At 37.1% G+C, this 22604-nt stretch overlaps 1 protein-coding gene across 4 annotated transcripts in view; it reads left to right on the top strand.

Annotated features, from left to right (window-relative positions):
• Positions 1–22604, top strand: part of CCSER1 (coiled-coil serine rich protein 1) — a 1185560-nt gene that overhangs the window by 630465 nt on the left and 532491 nt on the right. For all 4 annotated transcript variants that reach the window (XM_059665408.1, XM_059665417.1, XM_059665424.1 and 1 more), the window contains exon 9: positions 19199–19276. In XM_059665408.1, the coding sequence (XP_059521391.1) occupies positions 19199–19276 (78 nt within the window). The remainder of the gene's footprint in view (positions 1–19198; positions 19277–22604) is intronic.

Genomic DNA, 22604 nt, shown 5'->3' with positions numbered 1-22604 from the left:
CATTATACCACAAATGTTTGAACAGCTTGACTAAAATGAGCCATACTGCAGATTCAAAAGAAGATCGAAGGTCAGTGCACATGAAGCCTAGTCATTTGCAAATTTTCTTTGGGCATACTTAAAAACATTCTGAAGAATACACTTTAATGGAATGTAATCCAACAATATACAAGAAAATGGAGTAGACTATTCAAATGGCATTCTGGAAAGCAGTACTACAAATTCTTAATTTCATGACAGTGTTTACAATAGCACATTTTAAAAATCATGCTTATTGTGCTTTGAAAATGTTGTTTACTTCTTCCATTGTAATAGTCCTGCCTCCTTCTTTTCAAACTTTAAAAAACATCATTAAATCTGCAAAAGAAGGCAGTTAACAGAAAAGAAAGACCAAAATGATTGCCCTTGCCCTTCTTATCACTCTCTAACCAGGAAGTTTTTTTTTCTCCTCAGTTCAGAGACCAAAAAAGCTGTCTTTTAGCACTCCAAAAGTCTTTAGCTAAGAGGAATGATAATAATACCATTAAATTATCATTCATTACAACATAAACCCAAGTTTAAATGATTGTATCTCCAAAGATGTTCATAGCAATTAGCTCTAAATATTATTGTTAAAGCAATTCATAAGCTAAAATAATTTTTGATCCGGAAATAGTCTCCAAAATTATGCATTGGCAACACAACAGACATGAAAGAAATTAGTCAAATAGGTTAATGCAGTGATATTTTAATATATTAAAGAATTGTAACTGAGTTGCTTCCTTTATAATCATAAAATCATAGAATTTTAAAGCTGAATCAGAACCAAAAGATCTTTGTTTGTTCTCAACAAGATAGTATCTATCTAATCATCATCTCTCAATTCAGAATTATTTGTTGTCTCTGAATCATAATGCCCTTACTTTAACATTAAGAGCCCAATCCAATCCCATCCATGTTTTGCTGACATATGCTCAATTACACACTCTGACCTAGTCATTCTCTGTGTGTGTTTTCTCAGCTAATATTTTAAATAAATTCTTCCTTTTATCACTACTCAATCACTGTCTCCTAGAGTTATCCTATATCTTTTCAATCAAACTAAAATCTTCCTTTACTGGTGTATGGAATTCCTTTGTCTCATATTAGAGTTGTTTTAACAGCTAGAGTATAAACTTTTTGGTTCATGTATCATTCACATCTTCTTCAGCTTCCAATTATTTATGTACCTAATTGATGCACACCGATGTGAATTGCATCCTCATTCTAATCAAACACCTTTTTTTTCCTTTATAATGAAGGAACTTGAGTTTCAGGGACATTGTTTTCTAAACAAAATGAGCATTGTTTCCAGGATCAAAAAACCCATTTGGGGCTTACCATACATAGGCACCTCTTGACATATAGGAGAAAAGCTTGTTTTGCTAAAAGTTAGTGATATAATCAAAGTTTGGTAGTACAAGTTTCGATTTGCTCAATGCAGCTTTCAGTGTAACTAGCAGAAAACATGCCCCGACCTCTTTATCTCTTGTCTTTTCCCAACTCTCCTGTACACCAATATTTCTGGAGTTGATTTTAGCAGCAGTACTAATCTACCTCACCTCACCTCGCCTCACCTTGCCTTGTTACCTGGAGGAAATTGTAATCAATTGAGAAGAATATGGCATTTATAGTAGAGAAATCCAACTGTGATCATATTTCCTAACTTTGTATTTATGTTTTAGTTATTTTTTAATTCCTCTTAGTCCAATGGCTTTCACAAACTATGGGTTCTCTCATCTTTTCTCAGTGGAGAGGAGTATGTACACTGGAGATGGATGCTCTGTGTTTGAATCTCATCTATGCCACCTGTCCTCTGACCTTGAATAAGATATTAAAGTAGTCTGTACCTCAGATTTCTAATGTAAGAATTAGAGAAATACATAATAGTTGTTGTGAGAATTCAGTGAATGAGGAATTATGAAGCATTTAGAATTTATAATAATAAAAGTGTAATATGCAAATTGACCAAATGACCAAACAGCAGAATGATCGCCCGTACAACCTTCCAGAGAACCATACTATGACACGCACTGGCGCCAGGCCGGCCAAGGTGGGTGCGATGCGATTGGTCAGAGGGCCCGGCCATCGCCCCAGGATTGATTGCTGTGCGGAGGAAGGCCCAGGCCACCCTCTGTGGGGCGATAGATCGGGAGGCTCTGCGATTGATCTCCCCAAAGAGGGAGGCTTAGGCCACCCTCTATGCAGCAATGAATCATGGAGCCCCAGCTGGGTGGGCGGGGCCTCCCTCTGCTGGGCGATCAATCATGGAGCCCCACAATTGATCCTTCCAGAGAGGGAGGCCCAGGCTACCTGGCTGGCGGAGCTGCAGTGGGTGGGCAGGTAGGCGGGCCTCCCTTTGCTGGGTGATTGATTGTGGAGCCCCGTGATCAATTGCCCCACAGAGGGAGGCCCAGGCCCCGGGCCAGCAATGCTGTGGCGGCTGTGGGGGGGTCGGTCAGCGATGACCCTGCAGAGGGAGGCCCAGGCCAACCAAGCGATTGCACCCCATGCCTGTTGCCCACAAAGGGAGGTGACTGGTGGCAGGGGAGGGGGGGGTAGTGCTGCACAGATGGCAAGCAGTGGCAGGGGCTGGAGTGGGGCCAGCTGCCAGCAGCAGGGGGAAGGAAAGTGTGCTGAGCCAGCTCAGCCAAGGGTTCAAAAGCCTGAGTGAGGGCAGCGAAAGGATGAAGAAATGACAAAGAGAATAAGCTGGGTCTAGGTAGGTGGACCTTCCTATGCCTGGCTGAGGCCACAGAGAGAGATCCAGAGGCAAGCTGAGCCTTTATTTTATAGCCAGAGGTAAACAAGGTAGTGGTCACCATAATTACAATGTTCTTGTGAGTTTCACTTGTTTTGGCATCATTTGCTGCACCTCCCACTGCCCATTAGCTACCCAGATAAGATCTAAGGAGCATCATAAGGTCAAGCCTAATTATGCTAAGAGGACTGTGCCCTCTAAGCTGGGACTTGTTTGTGGCTTTGCCAACAGGTCAGTCTGAGGCTTAACCCTATAGCCATGCCCTACAGGAAAGCCCTGATAGGCCCTGATTGCCAGCCAGGCCCATGGACCCTACCCGAGGGGTTCTGGACTGTGAGAGGGCACAGGCCAGACTGAGGGACACCCCCCCCCCATGCATGAATTTCATGCATCGGGCCTCTGATACTGTATATGTTTCCACTAGTACTGGCCTTTTTGTAGAACTAATTAATATGGCCAATTTATTTTCTTCAAGACATAACCAAAAAGTTATACTTTAAAAAAAACAGTATATTTCTTCCAAATATCCTCAATAGCATTACCTTCGGAGCTTTTGCTTTCTAACATATTTTTTTCTGAGTATTCAGTGTATTTGTATCCCATCATATAACCTCACCGCCTAAAATTCTTCATTGGCATAGCATTGCAAATTTCCATGTGTGTGAGCATCCCATTTTGAAAGAATTAAAATGTCATCTTATATTTTTATTTTAATAGACCCTTCATTGTCTAAGTGAAATGGGAACTTTGTGTCTGGAAAGGTGATGGTTGAGGGAGTTTCAGCAGTTGGCAGGGATTTTCCAGATCACAATATTTTGTCCTTTGTTAAGGTCAAATATGCAACAAAAAACACTGATAGCACAAACTGGCGCCTCTTTAAACTATTAGCCAGAGGGGCTAATTCCAACCTTTACTGGTTTCCTTTCAAATATAAAAATTGCCTTTATGTGTAATATTGCCTAATTACATCATAATTGTTCACAGTTCTTATTTGTTCATTTTTCTATAATAGCCAAGCAAAATGTGAGTGGAAGTATATTGGGCATAATCCCTTCACATGAAAAGGTGCTAAAGTCATTGACACAAATTACCGAAAGATCGTATCTGTCCATGTAAACCTGCTCAGAACACACAGAGCCATCAAACCAGACAGCATACAATTTTGAATAGAAAGATTGCTATTTAGCAGAATGTGGAGATTCTCAGTATGTTTAAACTGTTAGTAAATATTTTATATTGGGCATTTTTTTATAAACTCAAATTTTATTTATTTATTTATAATGGTAATATAAAGCCTGAACTTCCTATGTCACATACCTACTGTGAGGATCCATGAGCTGATATGTGTAAAAATGTTTTAAAAATTAGAAGTTAAGAAGAAATTGCAAGGATGATTTTAAAGAATTAAAGTTAAAAGAACCAACGGTTTTATAATTGAGTTCCACCTAATCATTACAGAATGAATGCTTCTTATTTCACTCATTTATTTTATGCCATAGAAAGCACTGAATGGCCTTTTCTAATTTACTCTAAATTCTAGCTTAACTTTAATACTGAAACTAACAAAGCCCTCTAAATAAGTATATAGAACAATTTCACTGAAGAATAAGATAATGTCTCAGTGAAGTATCTTTGAAAATAAGGTCTAGTCATGAATTAAAAAGAATTGCACAAATAGTAGGCAAAAGTTACCAAATGCTTACATGATCTCACTTCTTGTTTATAACAACTCTGCAATGTACTTTCTATTATAACCCCATTGAACTGATACAAAAATTGGGGCCTTGGAAGTTAAAGTAGACTCTTTACATAAATGTAATAAGCAGTAAAGCTAGAATTTGAACCCCTGCAGTCTGACTCCTGAGCTCACAGTCTTAGCAATATACTACCTGGTTTTGCTGACGGTGTAAGATTTCAAGGATAGTTACATTTTTTAGTGAATTTATCAATATGATTCATGACAGCAGCAAATTAAAGGAGACAAATATAAATGGCTTCCACATGTCAGCAAAGATGATGTTATCACCAATGACAAACTATGAACTTTGTATTTAAAAACCCACAAAACTTTGTTTTATTTCCAAAGTAGGCATGCCGGACAGTTAAATTTAGTTCAGTTCCCACTAAGACTGGTTGGACTCCTACAATGCCCTGGGAATAGTGTGCTTGGGAAATATAAAAAGTGATAAGATGGGGGAAATGGAATTCTGCCTACCCTAAGGACAAAGGATCCCTGAAGGATGAGTAAAAGATAGACAAGTGAGGAAAGTCTGAGGGGTTTTTCAGGCAGAATGAACAGCAAATGTGCCTAGTTCTAAAATAGCCAGCTCTGTGTGGGAACTAAAAATAATTCCGAGTTAATCGAGAGCAGAGCAGTGTGAGGTGGAGAGCAGCAGAGATGAGTCTGGGATAGAGGCAGGTGCCAGTTAGCAACGAGCCTTCTGTCATGCTGTCATGGTGAGGTGCTCCGACTCCATGCTAGGAGAACTATTTAAAGCTATTTCTTCCTTCAGGTGGATTATATCTGAAGGCGATAGAGTGAAAGTAAACCTGAAAAGGTTGAAATAATACAGAAAGTTGACAAGTGCCTTAGAAGGACAGTTGGAGAGGAGATGCATTTAGGGATTGTGTAGGAGTTAAAATCATCAGAGATTGATGACTAAATGGAGAGGAATATACAGGTGACCTCTGATATATAAAGTCACTGGGTGACCTGTGAAGCCATTTATGATATTCAGAAATTAGGAAGCAGAACCAGTAAGGAGATGGAGGAGGCCAATGTATCCGCCAAGTAGCTATCCCCAAATACAGAGACACAGATAACTGGACTCAGGGGAGAGGTCTGTATAATGGACTGGGGAATTGTAAACCCGCAGGTGATACTCCAACATGCAAAGAGCATTAAACAGGATTTTGTATGACATAGCGTTTGGCATATAATAAGTTCTCCAAGTTATTTATTGAAAAACTAGATAAAGCCAGGTGTCATGAGTGGAGAAAAGAACGTGGTGGAAAAATAGCACCATTTAGGGGCAAGGTGAAGCACTCACAGCATGTGGTAGGGGGAGGACCTAAATAAAATAAGATGTAATTTGTATAAATTGTGTCTGTGGTCATATACAGATGTAGTAAAATTATTTTAAAAATCCAGGGGAAATATACATCAAATTACATTAGTGATTAACTCAAGTAGGATGGGAGGTAAATTAGACAACTGTACAAAGGACGTTAACAGTATCTCTCTATTTAAGAAATCAAAGAAACGGGAAAACTTGCTAAAATTTGAGAGTGCTTAGTGAGTCTATAAGTATATGCTATTTTTTAAACTCACTTATACATGCTAAAAATATTTCCTGGCAACTTTCAATAAAGAATAACTGGGGAATTTTGATCAGAAGAATCAATAAGTGCGACCTACACTTTGTAAAACCTGAACTTGAAAGTAAAATGATGAGAGGGAGTTAGAGTGGACTCAAGACAAGGAGAGATTTTTTTTTTCAAAGATAGGAGAGACTTCAGAATTTTATATATTTAAGAAAAGGACAGATGGAGGGCAGTTTTTTGAAATATAGATGATGTCTCAACAATATAGTTATGAAATCAAAAATGAGAAAATTCATGTCATCCACTATGTTTGTCCTTCAAATTCCATTACAATAGAGTTAGAGCTTTTATAGTTTTAATATATGCCTTAGAATATTAAAAGCATAAACTCATTTTGTCTAGTTCTGCATTATAAAGGACTAAGGGGAAAATGTTATACTTTTTAGATGACATCATTCAAGAAATTATAGGGAGACAGTCACCTAATCTGTTTTTCTCAAAGGAAATTATTAGTGACCATGAGAGTCAAGCACAAATTGCAGTGCATTTATATTTTAAAGGGCCACCACTGCAGGGCTCTCACTAATACAGTATCCCCCCCCAACAAACTGAAAAGAGAGCACTTGCTGAAAGGAAGGGAAGGAAAATGTGTCAGCCAACATATAATTTTATATTTCTGAATATTGAATACTGTTGAAAAGAGAATATCATTGAAGTTATGGAAATGTCACAGGATTGGTAATGGAGAATTTATATAAATGATAGACTGTCTTAATGGCTTTAAAAATTAATATCCCAGATGAAATATAATTGCCTTTGACCTGCCCTGTATAACAGCACCTACTGTGATTTTGTGAATCATAAATTCTTTTAGGATTTTGTACAATTTAGCTGGAATTACCTTTTATTTTTGCCGAGTTCATCTTGCATTTGGATGTTCATTCGTTTGGACCTTAAAGAACATGGAATATTTTCCTAAGAAGGACTTTTAGCTATAAAAGCACTGTTTAGTTGTATTAGAACAGTAAATGGAATTGAGAAAAAGATGGCAATAATAGGAGATAGTATTTGAGGAAAAATATGATGGTGGTAAAAATTGACATTGCAACCATCTCCTGGGCAGCAGAAAGTCTCTTAATGAAATGCCAAATTTGTTGAATGCCTGAATCACATCATCAAGTGTTATGGCAAATAATGTCAAATGAGGGAGAATTCAACAGTCATTACTACCAATCCCATTACCACAAAGCCCTTCTTTCTTATTCTTTTCATTCCCAATGTTCTCTTCCTGATCCTTTTACTAATTTTCTTTTCTCAATTCGATCACTGATACCTCTGCATCTTGATGTCAGTTCACCATCTTGGGCAAGTTGCCTTGAATATTCTCTCACATCCTGACTCCCAGCAGCTGCTGTCCATTGCTGCTCTCCAGTGACCTCTGTCTCTCTGCACTAGGCAGAGAGACATATGTGAGCTGGATCTCATGTGTGAGCTGGACAGTCATCCTTGTCAGATAATGAGAATCTTAAAGGTGCTGGCTGCTGTTACAACAGCACTGGGATTCGAATTCACATTTGTCATTTTTAAGACAAATGAGAGGGGGGAAGGGATGTTACATTTTTCTGAGTCACCTCTGCCTGACCTTCCCGGAGACTCTGGTTCCTTGCCTATTTTCACACCATGTCCAAGAAGTTGTGCAAAATGTCTCCAGTGCTTTCTAGTAGCTGGTTAAATTCTTGGGCATTTTGTTGCAGACATCAGTCCAGATAACAGTGCCATTTCTCTCTATTCCAAGGAAAATTACAAATTCACATATTCAGGCACTCTTAGAACATTCCAAATTTCTAGAATATCCAGAAGAGATATCAAGCCTAATTTTAAGGTGGGGAAAGACATACTAATTAGGAATCAACAATGACAGAGATTAACACAATCCTGAAAGGGACATTTGGATCGTACAATGATGAGAAAAGTACAGTTACAATGTAGGCAATGGGGAACAAGTTGGAAAGGGCCAATGTGAAAACCACAGTAGAAGGCAAATGAAGTTAAGAGTAACTGGAGGTCATGTAGTTACAAAACCCCGGAGGGCACATAATCCAAAGATGAGAATTAAACTTACTTATCTACTAGTCACCTCTTTTTGAATTATTATTATTATTTTAAATTTGGGTCAGAACTGTGCATACAAAGCATATGAGAGTCACATAAGGCTACAAGTCATCCAAAGAAGGATTTTGTTTGTTCATCAGAAATTAAGATTGTTACTCCAACTTTCTTTTGATTTATATCTATTGGCTATATGTTTTTATTTATTTATTGTATTTTATTGTTGACATTCTTACAGATATCTCTCATTTTCTCCCTTGTTGCCCCCTTCCACCCAACCACTATCCTATCCTAGGCCTTCCCCATGCTATTGTCTGTGTCCATGGGTTATGCATATATGTTCTTTGGTTATTTGGGATGAGCAGAGATGAAGCAGAATTTAAACTGTCCACTGGTGCATCTGGTTGGCTCTGGCCTAAGCTCAGATCACCCACTTTTCACACAGAGCAGTTTAAAATACAATCATTGTTATACGATATTGGATTTTGTCTCTCCCTATTGTGCGTTCAGATTTATTTTTAGAAGTGGTAACCAGCAACCCATGTAAGTTGTACATCTTGAGAATATATGAATTTGTGTGTATGTGTTGATTTGTATTTAATATGCATTATTTATGTAAAAAGTTTATATTCATTGGCGTAAAATTTGTCCCATACTCACTTTCCTCTTTTAAATTGTTCACATACATTGTTTTTTAATTTCATAACTGTTAACTTTATAGCTACAGAATATTATAGAGTTGAATATCTGTGTTTATTTTACAGTGAAAAAATCTTCATTTACAATGAAAAAGATATTCAGAAATCTGACCTTATAAGTATTCCCTTGAAAGGACATGTAAATGAAGTATGAAAATGCCAAGTATCAGCTAATAAATCTTTTTGAAAATTTTCTGCTTATATGCAATTTTTAAACACATTGATTACTTAGAAGTATAACTATAGAATAGATAACATGGGATGAGACCTATGCAATCTTATATAAAATTTTATTCTTTTGTGGATATATTTTAATACTGCTAAATATTACTTGTATAGAGTAAATAACCTCCACACTTTATTTTAATGGATTAAACTACCTTATTATTTTTCAAACTAAAGAGATATTGAATCAAAGGAAAACCTGATATGTTTGTTTCCTTGCACACGCTTACTTACATAAAAACATCAACATGTGTACATGGCCTCATATTGGAAATACCACGGCAGCAAATACTGTAAGACAACTAATGTTTGTTTAAATTCCAGTTCATTTTATTGGTGTCCTGCACTGCCCCTCTCCCAGGAAAGCGGTTTGCCTTGTTCCTAGAAAAACAGACTGTACTCCCCATTGGCTCCATCTCTCCAACCCACTTCCCAGTTTTCCTCTTCTTCCTTTTCTTCCTACTAGTTGTTTTTGTCATTTCTTCCACCATTTATTTCTCCCCCTTTCTCACACTTTTGCCTCTGTTTCTTTGTCTTCCTCTTTCATTATCAAGTAGTAATGATATATTTCTTCTTATTACAAGTACCAATGATGGCCATATCTATTATTCACTAAATCTTTCTATGTGATGGACATTGTACTCAGCTTTTTGCCATATAATTAGAGTTGGTAGTGCTTGGGATTCCGATATGGTGTGAATGTTTATGCTACCTCTAAATTCATATATTGAATCCTAACCCCCAACATGATGGTGTTAGGTAGGGCCTCTGGGGCTTGATTAGGTCATGAGAGAAGCCCTCATTAATGGGATTTGTGTCTTTATAAAGGGGACTTCAGAGGGATCTCTCACCCTTCCACCAACTGTGGGTACCATTTATGAAAAAGCAGGCTTTCATCAGACACCAAAACTGCTGGTGACTTTATCTTAGACTTCCCATTGTTGAGCACTGTGAGAAGTAAATTGCTATTATTTATAAGTCACCCAATCTATGGCATTTTATTATAGCAGCCCAAACAAACTATGATTCAATAGAATTTGGTGTGTGCAACTTTGAAATTAGATTAAAATTAACAGACTAATGAATTTAGATTAGGAAAGATAAATTTTAAAACTTTGGAATAAAGTTTATAGTCTTCGTATATGTCTTTCCTATTTTAGATGTTTTACTAAAAATGGAACAAATATACACTCCTTCAGGTATAAGTATTTAAAGAGAGTTGAAAAATAAAATAGCATTAAACTTAAATTAAAGGCCCCATATATTTCTTTAATGAATTGTTACTCTTTAAATATTCTAGCCATATTCTTTGCTTTGCATTTGAATACTAACAAAAACAAATAGTACTTAATAATAAGCTCAGAAGATATTATACACAACAGTGATTTTTAGGGGTGCCTAAAAATTGCCCTTTTGGATTATTAAATTCTGTATTACATTGTTTTACAAGAGGTTGGTAACATTAAACTGAATAAAAACTAGGCTGATCTTTCGAAGAATAAATGCAAGTTGCAAGGTTTTCTTTGCTCAGCTCTTTCAAAAAGAATAAAAACGTAAAATCATTTGCATTGTAATTGTAAGAATCAAATTAGTTTCACCTTATAGACTTGAAAATAAGTGAAATGTATAAAATAATTTATATTTTACATCACGAGAATCCTGAGCCAAGTAAAGAAAAAGGTGAAATAAACATACTTTAGGCTTTGGGTTAAAGTATTACAAAAAACAAAGACTCCTTCAAGAGCTTATCAGATTTCTGGAACAGAAAGTCATACCTTTTTTTTTTTTTTTTTCAGGAGCTTATAGTATCCAAGGGAGTTGTAGGTCAGACAAAGAGTCAGAGATCAGATCAAGAAGAACCAGATGGGTAATGCTAAAGAGTATTAAACTTGTCTTGAATTTGTAAGAAACCAATGAAGCATGATCTGATTTTATTAAGGAAAGTTTAGTTTGGCTGCAATAAGGAGCATATATTAAGAGAAACAAATCTGGAGGAGAAAATGCTGTTAAAAAGGTTTTAGCAGTGATTTAGTTGGAAAAACATGAGGGCCTGGAATAAACACTGGCAGTTAAAGTAGAAGGGAAGGGACACATCCAAAGAATATTTTGTAAGAGAAGTTCTTGGATTTGGGATAGATGAATGTGAGAAGCAAAGCAACCAGGATGACTCCCAGGGTATTTATTAAGAGATTCATTGATAATGATACCTTTCACTGATACAGAGAATCCAAAAAGAAAGAAAAATGTGAGAAGATGGCAAGTTTTATTTAGAATATGATGAGATTGTGATGCATGACGGGTATCTACATGGACATGCCTAGTAGGCAGTTTAACATATGGGATAGACATTGTTCAAAAAAGCGCATATATTTTATTAATAAAATGAATGAAAAGGGTAGATGTAACTATCTTTTATAATTTTGATTTGCTGAGTTGTAGCTTTTATTATTAATAACTAGAGGCCCGGTGCACAAAAATTTGTGCACTCAGGGGTAGGGGGTCCCTCAGCCTGGCCTGTGCCCTCTTGCAGTCTGGGACCCCTCGGGGGATGACAACCTGCTGGCTTAGGCCTGCTCCCCGGGGGATTGGGCCTAAGATGGCAATCAGACATCCCTCTGGCAGCCGGGCAGCCCTTGGGGGATGTCCATTTGCCAGCGGGGAGCAGACCTAAGCTTCAGTCGGACATCCTTAGCGCTGCTGAAGGGGCAGGAAAGGCTCCCACCACCACCACTGTACTGGCAGCCATCAGCCTGGCTTGTGCCTGAACAGAGCTCCTCCCATGTGAGAGTGACCTGACCACCAGAGGGCAGCTCCTGCATTGAGCGTCTGCCCCCTGGTGGTCAGTGTGTGTCATAGTGACCAGTTATTCCCAGTCTTTCTGCTGTTAGGGTCAGTTTGCATATTACCCTTTTACTATATAGGATAGAGGCCTGGTGAATGGGTGGGGGCCAGCCGGTTTACCCTGAAGGGTGTTCCGGATCAGGGTGGGGGTCCCGCTTGGGTGCCTGGCCAGCCTGGATGAGGGGCTGATGGCTGTTTGCAGCTGGTCACACCCCCTTCAGGGTGGGGTCCCCACTGGGGTGCCTGGCCAGCCTGGGTGAGGGGCTGAGTGCTGTTTTCAGGCTGGCAGGCAACTGAAGCTCCCAGCCTTTTTTTTTCTTTCTTTCTTTTTTTATTCTGGGATTTATTTACCTTCTATAGCTGTCACTGGAGCTGAGAGCCGGCTCCAGCTCTGAGCCCGCTGCCGGCTGAAAGCAGGTATCTGGGGTTTGTTTAGCTTCTATAATTGCAACATCGTTGTATCCAGAGCTCAGAGCTGAGCCGGGGCAGGTGGGGAACCTTGGCTTCCTCCATCACTGGAGCAAGCAAGCCTCATGTTCACTTCAGCTGCGTGGCTGCCGGCCACCATCTTTGTTGGCAGTTAATTTGCATATCCTGCTGATTAGCCAATGGGAAGCATAGCGGAGGTATGGTTAATTACCATGTTTGTCTATTATTAGATAGGATAGTTTTATTTCAAATCAACTTAGTTCTCAAACCTCAGGCATCAGTAGGACTTAAGTAATATTCTTAAAACAGTATTTATTTATTTATTTTAAATTTTATTGGGGTGACATTAGTTTACATGAACATATAGGTTGCATGTGTGTTTTATTAACTGGTATGAAGCAAAATACATATAGTAGACAAAGCAGAAAAGATAGAGTTAGTGTACATACTCGTACATCTAGTAATACCCATTTCTCTGCTTAAGCAAAGGTAAGCCTGAAATCACATATTATATTCACCAATCTAGCTAATAGTTTCTCAAGGCAAATTCAAGGCTCGAGCATTGCTAGAAAACTGATGCATATATTTATTTCTAGTGACATTTACTTGTTACAATCTTTTGGAACACAATTTAGCAATATGTAGCATGAGTCATAAAGATATCCATATTGTTTGATTAATTCTACCCCTACAATTTATCCCTAAGATATAATTCAAAACCAAAAATAGTGCATGTACAAAAATATTCAATATGGTTCTAAAGTTGTCTAAATATCCTGAAGGTTTAATGTAATATCAGCAAAATGTAACAGGATATGCCCATTACAAATTCATATGTAAGGAATGGAGGGTGAAATTAAAAGATGCCCCATTAGACCTTGAACCTTAAAGAATTTTTCTTTTTACTCAGAAAAATCTATTGGAATTACATTTTCTTTTTTATTGGACTAATTATACAACTTGTTTTAAACCTAAGTAATATTCACATATCAAAATCATAAATATATTTCCAATATTTATGATTAAAATATAGAAAATGGAAAAAATACTATAATTTTAAAACAATCTAATTGTATCCAACAATGTAAATGTCAGTAATAAAGCATATTAATGCTGTAATGTTTTATAACAAAGACTATTAGATACTATCTAAATTTGACATATCAGAAAATAGGTTTAAGTATATCACTTGAAATATTAGTGGTTATTAGAATTAACAATATTGATAATAATTATGTTTTGTCTGAGAACATTTAGAAATATTACATCTATCAAATATTGTCTAGTTTTAAAATAGTTGTTAATATTATTTGATATTGAAAAGCTTGTTATATAATAGAAAAAAGAGCTAAGTACCAAATAACATGTAAGCACTATGATTGAAAATACATAAAGTTAGCATAGTTGCCAACATGTAATATTTATAAATATACACAGACTATAGTATGCATTTTATTAATACAACTTAGTTTTGAGTTCTTAGTTCCCATTTTATTTAAATGCAAATTTAAAGTACATATTTAAAAAGCAACTTCAAACAAAACTAGACTTGAAGACTGCTACTTAGGATCCTACCACTAGTCACTGTTTTTTAGAAATATTTAATTTCTTTGTAATTAGTTCTCTTTCCTTGACTTTTGCTTTTTGGCTTTCTCTTTTTCTTGATTACGTCTCTCTTAATAATAAATGTCAAGAAAATAATTTGGTCTACTATAAGCTAAAATAGGAATTTGTTAAAAGACTACCTGAGTGACTCATGAAACCAAAGACAAGACTGAGGCTGGGGCCTAGGAACAACTATCATTAACAATTAAGATGATAGTAATTCTCATTTTCTCTACTCATCCCTGCTGTTCTTTGATCTCTCTCTCTCTCTCTCTCTCTCTCTCTCTCTCTCTCTCTCTCTCTCTCTTTCTCTCTCGAAGACCAACTTTCATTCTCTTGTATCACCAAAAACTTGGCCCACGGTAGCTCTTAGACTTAACCACTTTTGATCCAAGCACCACAAGAAAGATGAACTTTTCTTTCTCCTTGTACCAACACTGCCAGAACAGGTCCCGAGCCCAGATGGGAATAGGGTTCATGCTCCCTCTCTGCAGTCCATGCACTGTGACAGCATGATCATGTCGCACTCCCAGCAGCTCTGGCCCAGCCATGTGGCTGAAGTGGAGGAAGGTGAGGTTCCCAGGAAAGTATGGTTGTGTGAAGGGAAAAATGAGGAATGCTGGTTAGAAAACATGGGTGCTGCTATCATCTAAAAGAGGAATGCATTCATTTCGATATTCTTTGTGTCCTTGGCCCTCTTACTAGCACTATTTATAGCTTTTAGCAACCTAATTGTCTCTTAAAACAACTCTTACAATCATATCTGCTTTAATATCTTAAAGTAATCTCACTTTTTAATATGCTCAGTATGTTCCATTTGCCTTCCCTCTCAATTCATCTTGCTTCTCCATCTCCCATCCACCCCTCTTTCCCATTAAACCTACTTCTGCAGTGTTCCCAATATTAGAGATGCTGCCACCATCCAGCCTTCCTTGCTCAGAACAGAGAGCACGGAGTTATTCTTGACTTTTTCCTTTCTTTAACCTACCTGTATAATAAGTTACAAGTCCTTAAATCTAGTTATTTTGAGTCTGAAAAGAATACAGGACTCTATTCCTTTTGCCTAAAGCATTTCTTCTGAACTGCATTATTCTAGAGTATTCAAAAGTCCCCTATACCTATGTATTCCTTGCCTCTACTTTCTTCTCCATATAGCAGTCAGAATGATGCTGGCTAAATATAATGGGAAGATACAGTAGGTCCTCAGGTTACGTTGGAGATCCCTTCCCACAGGACATAAAGCGATTTTCACTGTAAGTGGGAACCCACCTACATAAGCACCTACATCACTCACATGGAGCACATACACAGCAGTAATGAAGTAAAACAGTAACAAAAATTTAAAAGAAAGATAACAATCCCTGACCTTTACTTGTGGTAAATAAATAATAAAAAAGCATAAAGCACATATGTACATACGTTGGAATAACAGAACTTTTTTTTTTAATAAGTAAATGGGAGATGGCGACATAACTACGCAATGACATACATCGAGTTTGATATAACCCAAGGACTGCCTACTTAAAACATTTTCATGGTTTCCCAGTGAACTTAACATAAAACCAATGCTTAGCAGAGCCTATAATAATCATATGACAATATCCTTCTTGCTCACTAAATTCTAGTCACACTGTACTTTTTTTCAGTTCCTATTTTTTAAAAAAACCTTACCCCACACCCACCCTTGAGCTTTCTTCAATCTCTCTCTTTCAGACATACCCCTGCCTACTGCCTGTCTGTGCCCTTGTCCTGTAGGTTTAGCATTAGGGGCCATTTCCTTATTTAGGCACACTGTGTCATCATGTATAAAGGGCATCCTTCATGTTATTCTCTTTCCTAGGTGCTCATTGCTTCCCTTTATATCACCAAAATTTGTACTTTTACACCTATTGGTTTCCTTATTGGAAGCCTGTTTCCCCTATGAACTCTAGGTAGTGAAAAAGCAAGAACAACATTCTGTTCACCACTCTGTATGTAAGGAGAGCGTTGGTTTAGCCTTCTACACAGACCACTCTCCAAAGAGAGCCTGCACCTCCACCAGCTGAACGGCTGAGTCGTGCCTTCCTTAGGAGCTGGCTCTAAAACAGCTCACAGTGAGCGATTAGCCAAACATTTTATAGAAATTGTTTCATTTGTAAATGTAAAATATATAAAATACAACACATTCAACAAACTAAAATGTTATTGTATTTCTAATTGTACAGAGGAAAAAGTGAAATCAGTTTAATTTACATAATTAAATGTGCTATAATTACTGACAGATGGATGAATAAATTATAGACCCACATTAAATATTTGTTGGAATCAATTAAATCCAGCTTTAAATGTCTTTACCTAACAGTTGTTTAAAAGATCAATAAACAGACATCCAGAACAACTAAGTAATTCTAGTCACCTATAATCCCTTCAGCTTCTCTGTTTTATTAGGTTCTGCTCTTCAGAGAGATATATGGCATTTTATTTTATTTTTTACTTTTGCTTATGAGTGTGCTGAAGGAAATTTGAAGGGTAATGCATTTTATGGCATTCAGAATTTCTCGAGTTTGACAGTGAAGTTTGATCTGTGTGGAGAATTTGTCCCGTGAAGTTTGATTCATGACATTGTTGTTTTCTACCCGATTGTCAACCTGTAATGCTGTGCTGACTTTGCAGGTCTGTAGTGATCTTTCTCTCGTCTCCCTTATACGTGTGTTTTCGTAATGCTGTCATCAGCATATTGCCCTTATGAATGACTGCCTTGATAAACTGTCATACAGATCATTGTAAGAATTTTTATATACATTAAAATTAAATCACTACAATAAGAGAAAATGCTCACAATCCCCTGAGGAGAAACTTTTCTTCAAAAAGGGAATATCCTTTTTAATCATAATGATAAAGTGGGCTGAGTATAACACTCTGACCTTCCTAAATAAAAATGTCAAACAATAAAAGCTCAGGGAATCTTTGCTATGCTTGCAAGGTGTCAATCTCCATATAGTAGACAGGTTTCTGTTTTTAGTAATTCAGATTTTTTTAGAGGAACTATTTTCAAGGTTGAATTTAAGGTTCAATGGATATTGTATTGGTCAAAAACTATACTTAAACTCATTTTTTTTCACATTGATTCACTGTGTGTGTATTTTGGGGGCTTAAAAGGGACAATAACCAAGTCCTTTTCCCCCCGCCTAAATTCAGAATGAATTATAAAATAGAAAATTTGGAGAAATTTAATCCTATCTAATAATAGAGAAACATGGTAATTAACTGTAACTTCGCTACCCTTCCCATTGGCTAGTCAGCGAGATATGCAAATTAACTGCCAACCAAGATGGCACGGCCAGCAGCCAGGCAGCTGAAGCGAACAGGAGGCTTGCTTGCTCCAGTGAAGGAGGAAGCCAAGGTTCCCCGCCTGCCGCTGCCGGGCTCTGAGCTTGCACTCTAAGCAACTATGTTGCAAGTATAGAACCTAAACAAACCCCAGAAACCTGCTTTCAGCCATCAGAGCTGGAGCAAGCAGGACCGCATCAGTGTTACAATTATAGAACCCAAACAAACCCAGTTACCTGCTTTCAGCAGCCGAGGTCTCAGAGCTGGAGCCGAGCCTCAGAGCTAAAGCCAGCTCTCAGCAACAGTGACAGCCATAGAAGGTAAATAAATCCCAGAATAAAAAAAAAAAAAAAGGAAAAAAGGAGAGGTTGGGAGCTTCAGTCACCCGCCAGCCTGAAAAACGGCCCTCAGTCCCTCACCCAGACTGGCCAGGCACCCCAGTGGGGACATCCACCCTGAAGGAGGTGTGACCAGCTGCAAACAGCCATCAGCCCCTCATCCAGGCTGGCCAGCCACCCTAGCGGGACCCCCACCCTGATCTGGGACACCCTTCAGGGCAAACCAGCCGGCTCCCACCCATGCACCAGGCCTCAATCCTATATAGTAAAAGGTAATATGCAAACTGACCCTAACAGCAGAAAGACTGGGAATAACTGGTCACTATGACACACACTGACCACCAGGGGGCAGACGCTCAATGCAGGAGCTGCCCTCTGGTGGTCAGGTTGCTCTCACATGGGAGGAGCTCTGCTCAGCCACAAGCCAGGCTGATGGCTGCCAGTACAGTGGTGGTGGTGGGAGCCTCTCCTGCCCCCTCAGCAGCGCTAAGGATGTCCGACTGCAGTTTAGACCTGCTCCCCGCTGGCAAGTGGACATCCCCCGAGGACTGCTGGTCTGCCAGAGGGATGTCTAATTGCTATCTTAGGCCCAATCCCCCAGGGAGTGGGCCTAAGCCAGCAGGTGGTCATCCCCTGAGGGGTCCCAGACTGTGAGAGGGCACAGGCCGGGCTGAGGGACCTCCCCTTCCCCTCCCCCCCGAGTGCAAAAATTTTTGTGCAATGGGCCTCTAGTTATAATATAATACACTATGAACCCGGATTGGAATGCAGCCATAAAAGTTTCCAATACCTTCTTTACTGAACTGAAGTGACCCACTAGGGTTGCTGACAGAGGGGAAAATTGCATCCTCTCCCACAGGGAAAGTCTGTATGCTTATGCCTGGGCAAGCTGAGCTTTCAGGCTATGTATATGCCAGTAACAAGCAGAGTGTGTGTGTGTTTACCCTGAGGTCACTTACCAGTTTATAGAAGAGGAGTGAGTGAGAGGTAGGGAAAGAAACCAAAAGTATACTTCTAGCAGAAGTCCCTCATGAAAATATGGGCCAGGGGACTGAAGGGTCCCCCAACTAATAGAAAGTGTGTTTTATAGATCAGGATATTGTTAATGGGGATTGTTTGGGACTTGACTTGTCAAAAAACTCTCTTGGGCCGTATTACCTATAGAAGACACTTCTCCATTCATTTTTCCCCCTAATTAACTTTATTAGCTAAATCATTTCATTAACTTTTCTCCCACAGTATAAAAGTGAGGATGGAGTTCATAGGTTTTTAATTTTCATAAGCTTTTTATGAAAAAAAACCCTACCTAATTTATCCATGAAAATATTTCTCACTTGATATTACTGCATCATATCAGACAGGTGTGTGATTTGTATCTACTCTGCAATGCCCTCACTTTTGTCTCTGCATTATTTCTTCTCCCTTTCTTTTGTTTTTCTTAAGGCATTTGTGCAGCCTAGAATTACTAGAATAACCCCATAGTTCATATATAATTACTAGAGGCTCGCCAATAATGTGGTTTGTTTGTTTTTATTTTGCAGGATAAAGTAAAGCATTTACAGAAGGCCTTTGCTTCAAGAGTAGATAAATCTACACAGACTGAAGTTCTAGGCTGTGATGTAAGTAGCTATATGAAACAGTTTTTATCTTCTTTATCGGTATTCAGACTTCCACAAGCTTATTTGCCTCTGCTGCTACTGTGCCCGTGCATTGATTTAAGAGAATTTGGTGATGCACTATTCATCTTTTACTCTTAAATGATTCCCAAATACCCTCTAGAACTGAAAAAGATAATTACAGGCACTGCCTAGCATACCAATATTTTATAATTATTTTTAAACCAACATCTCTAAGACAGTCCTTTGAATTAGTTAATTTGCAGACATGTAGACTGATACATAATAGGATACTAGGACAATTTATTTTTAAGGAAGTACTAATTATTTATTAACAGTGTAATAAAGTTTGCAGTCACCAAAGCTAAGCACATCATTTTTATAATCTAAAACATAAAAGGAAACACAACTTAGCAGAGAAATTTATAAAAAAATATTTTAGCCCTTGGGCTTTAGTGCAGGCTACAGAAGGTAACCTAATTGAAAGTTAGCATTTTTTCTTCATATGAAATACTTGTTGAACTGTCAAAAAAAGATTGTAAAATGTGTTTGAATAGAAGATTGCTTTAAGTAACACTGGATGATTTTTGGATAACTTTGATTCAAATACCTATTTTTTCCTTATGTGCAGCTATGAAATTTTCATTTTGCCTAAGTTTATGACTTTAAACTTCATTTTGATGAAAAAATAGAGGCTTTATCTTTATCTGTAGGTAACATTTGTGAGAACTCTCTCTTCTAGTTAAAAACACTTATTACAGAATTATTAGCACTTTATGACAAGTATAAATAGAATAAAGATAATTTTAAGTTGTTCTATGAAGGTATGTAATGATACAATGTGTGTTTATTTGCATGTCCTCATTATATTAAACAACATAAGTATGGATATTACTTTTGTGTTGCTTTGCAAAGTATATTAACACACTTAACATAAAGCTATTTGTCCCTATTAGGAAATAAACCAAAGTTTTTAATTCCAGTGAAACTTGGTCTTCAATAGTTACATGCAGTATTTTTTAATTTAAAATAAAAACACTAGAAGCTATGCTTTTATTTTTAACTTTTCTTACATTTATTTTAATATGTTTTTGAGAAACCTAAATCTTCTAGATTTCAGTATTGTGACTATAATACTTCTTGAATACCAGTGTTATATATTATTTCAATGATGTTAATGCTTCATATTTTAAGAAAAATTATTTTTATTAAATTTAAAGAGGAATTTCCATACATATTTCAATATTAATCTTTTTTGAGGAGTTTTTTTTTCTCTTTAAAAGTTTTCAATACACAGTATTTGCATATCTGTGCCTAGGATGTAAACCCAGTATGTATTTTTACAAATAATAGCCTATATATTTTTAAATCTTCAATCCAGAGAGTTATCCAATAAGTAATGAATCCAGAGTTCCCATAAAATCATATCACAATGTAACAAAAGCACAGAACACAGGAACAAGTTAACTTATAACCCTGTTTCAAAGCCCTGAATTTTCAAATAAGTTAACTGAGTTTCGAAAAGTGAAGTCACTTGTTCACTACCACATGGTAGTGGTAAAATCTAGTCTTTTATGAAAAGTAATGTGTTCTTAAAAAAAAGTGGAATACCTTTGAATTTGGACAAATAGTCCATTTTACCCAATATAAGGAAATTATATTTGGGAGATTGACTTCTAAGTGTCTAAATGCCTGAATAAAAATATAGGATGTAAGAGATCTGTAACAGTTAGGACTGCTTGTGAGAAAGAGCTGCTAAAAAATGAATTGCATGGGGGAGAGGGGAGGTGAAGTGCTAACTAAGCTGAAGCTACTAGCAGCAGCTTATGTATTTGCCCATCTTTGCCTCATAATTTTGTTGTTTCCACATAAATTTTTTTATATCAGAGCTATTTAGTTCTTTAACCATGTAAATAAAATTAAAGTCACGAACATAGTTAATCCTTACTATTAAGTTCTCATTGTCAAATCCTCACTGTTCCTATCTTTTTTCATATCTGACAGTGAGAACTTAATGTATTTGACTGGATTGGGTTATGTTAAAGAATAATTATTTCTTGGTAGTGAGTCCCTAAAGGATTCCCTGTACAAGCGTCTGTTATTATTTTGGTAGTTGTTAACATAGACTAATAATCTTTTTTAAAGACTTCATGTAAACAATTCTTGATAAAATATTCTAGGATATAATCATCAGAATTAGAAAATTAATTATCAACTATATTCATATAGACCTCGGTGCCAGTAACGAGAGATAACTGTTGTAATGAACTTCAGAGCATTCTCCCTGGGGAGGAAGAATTTTAAATAAATTAAAAATAAGTAAAGCATTTTAAAAGTGTTTCTTGTGTGACTGTTTGGAATATATGATTCATCAGTAGTGTAATTTTTCCACAACTAGGACATATCTTCTGTACTTTTCAATATTTATTTATAAATAATCTTCACATTTTATATGCAATAAGAATAATTAATCTTTTAATTTATAATATTTTGTTTGCATTTTTTTCTTAGGAAATGTAGTTTGACATAATTTTTCACAAATATATATAATAGAGGCCCAGTGCATGGATTCATGCACTGGTGGGGTCCCTCGGTCTGGCCTACGGGGATTGGGCCAAAACTGGCTTTCTGACATCCCCTAAGGGTTCCCAGATTTTGAGGGGACAGTTCTTGGGTGATGAACCCCAGAATCGGGCTCCCTCCTCTCTGGTTCTGGGTGCATCACCCAAGAACCGCAGCTGACAAGTCACTGCAGCTTGCTAGCTCCTGCGTTGAGCATCTGCCTCCTGGTGGTCAGTGCACATCATAGCTACCTGTTGGCCAGTCAAACGGTCGCTTAGGCTTTTATATATATAGATACCCACATAGAATATACTTCTTTATAATTTGTAATACTATTTGTTAGAAAAAATAATGAAAAATCTTGTAAATATCTTGCATGTTATTGATGATTCTTATACTCCCTTCTTTCTTCCTAAAGCTGCCAAACACTAGCCACAAATTTTTCTTTATGGATCATTATAAATCATGTTTTAGTGATAAGATTGTCAGACTATAAGAGATTACAAGTATGCATTAATATAATTTCCTTGGGAAGATAGCTGTTGTTACACATTTTACTTAAGATAGGAAATAGAATCCCATTAGACCTTAATTATAGTGAAAACTATTAAAATAAATTTCTAAAAATTTACTACAGTGAATAAGTTCAAAGATTTGTACAATAAACTACTCAATCCTGTAACAGATTCATCAGGAGATTTAAAACTAATGTTAGTGTACAATGTGCTATAATTTGAAATGCACATGGCACAAATTATTGAAAAGTAAA

Source organism: Myotis daubentonii, chromosome 1, assembly GCF_963259705.1.
Source record: "Myotis daubentonii chromosome 1, mMyoDau2.1, whole genome shotgun sequence".
Classification (NCBI taxonomy): Eukaryota; Metazoa; Chordata; class Mammalia; order Chiroptera; family Vespertilionidae; genus Myotis; species Myotis daubentonii.
The sequence above is the reverse complement of the archived record's forward strand: the minus strand, read 5'-3'. Positions and strand labels throughout refer to the sequence as shown.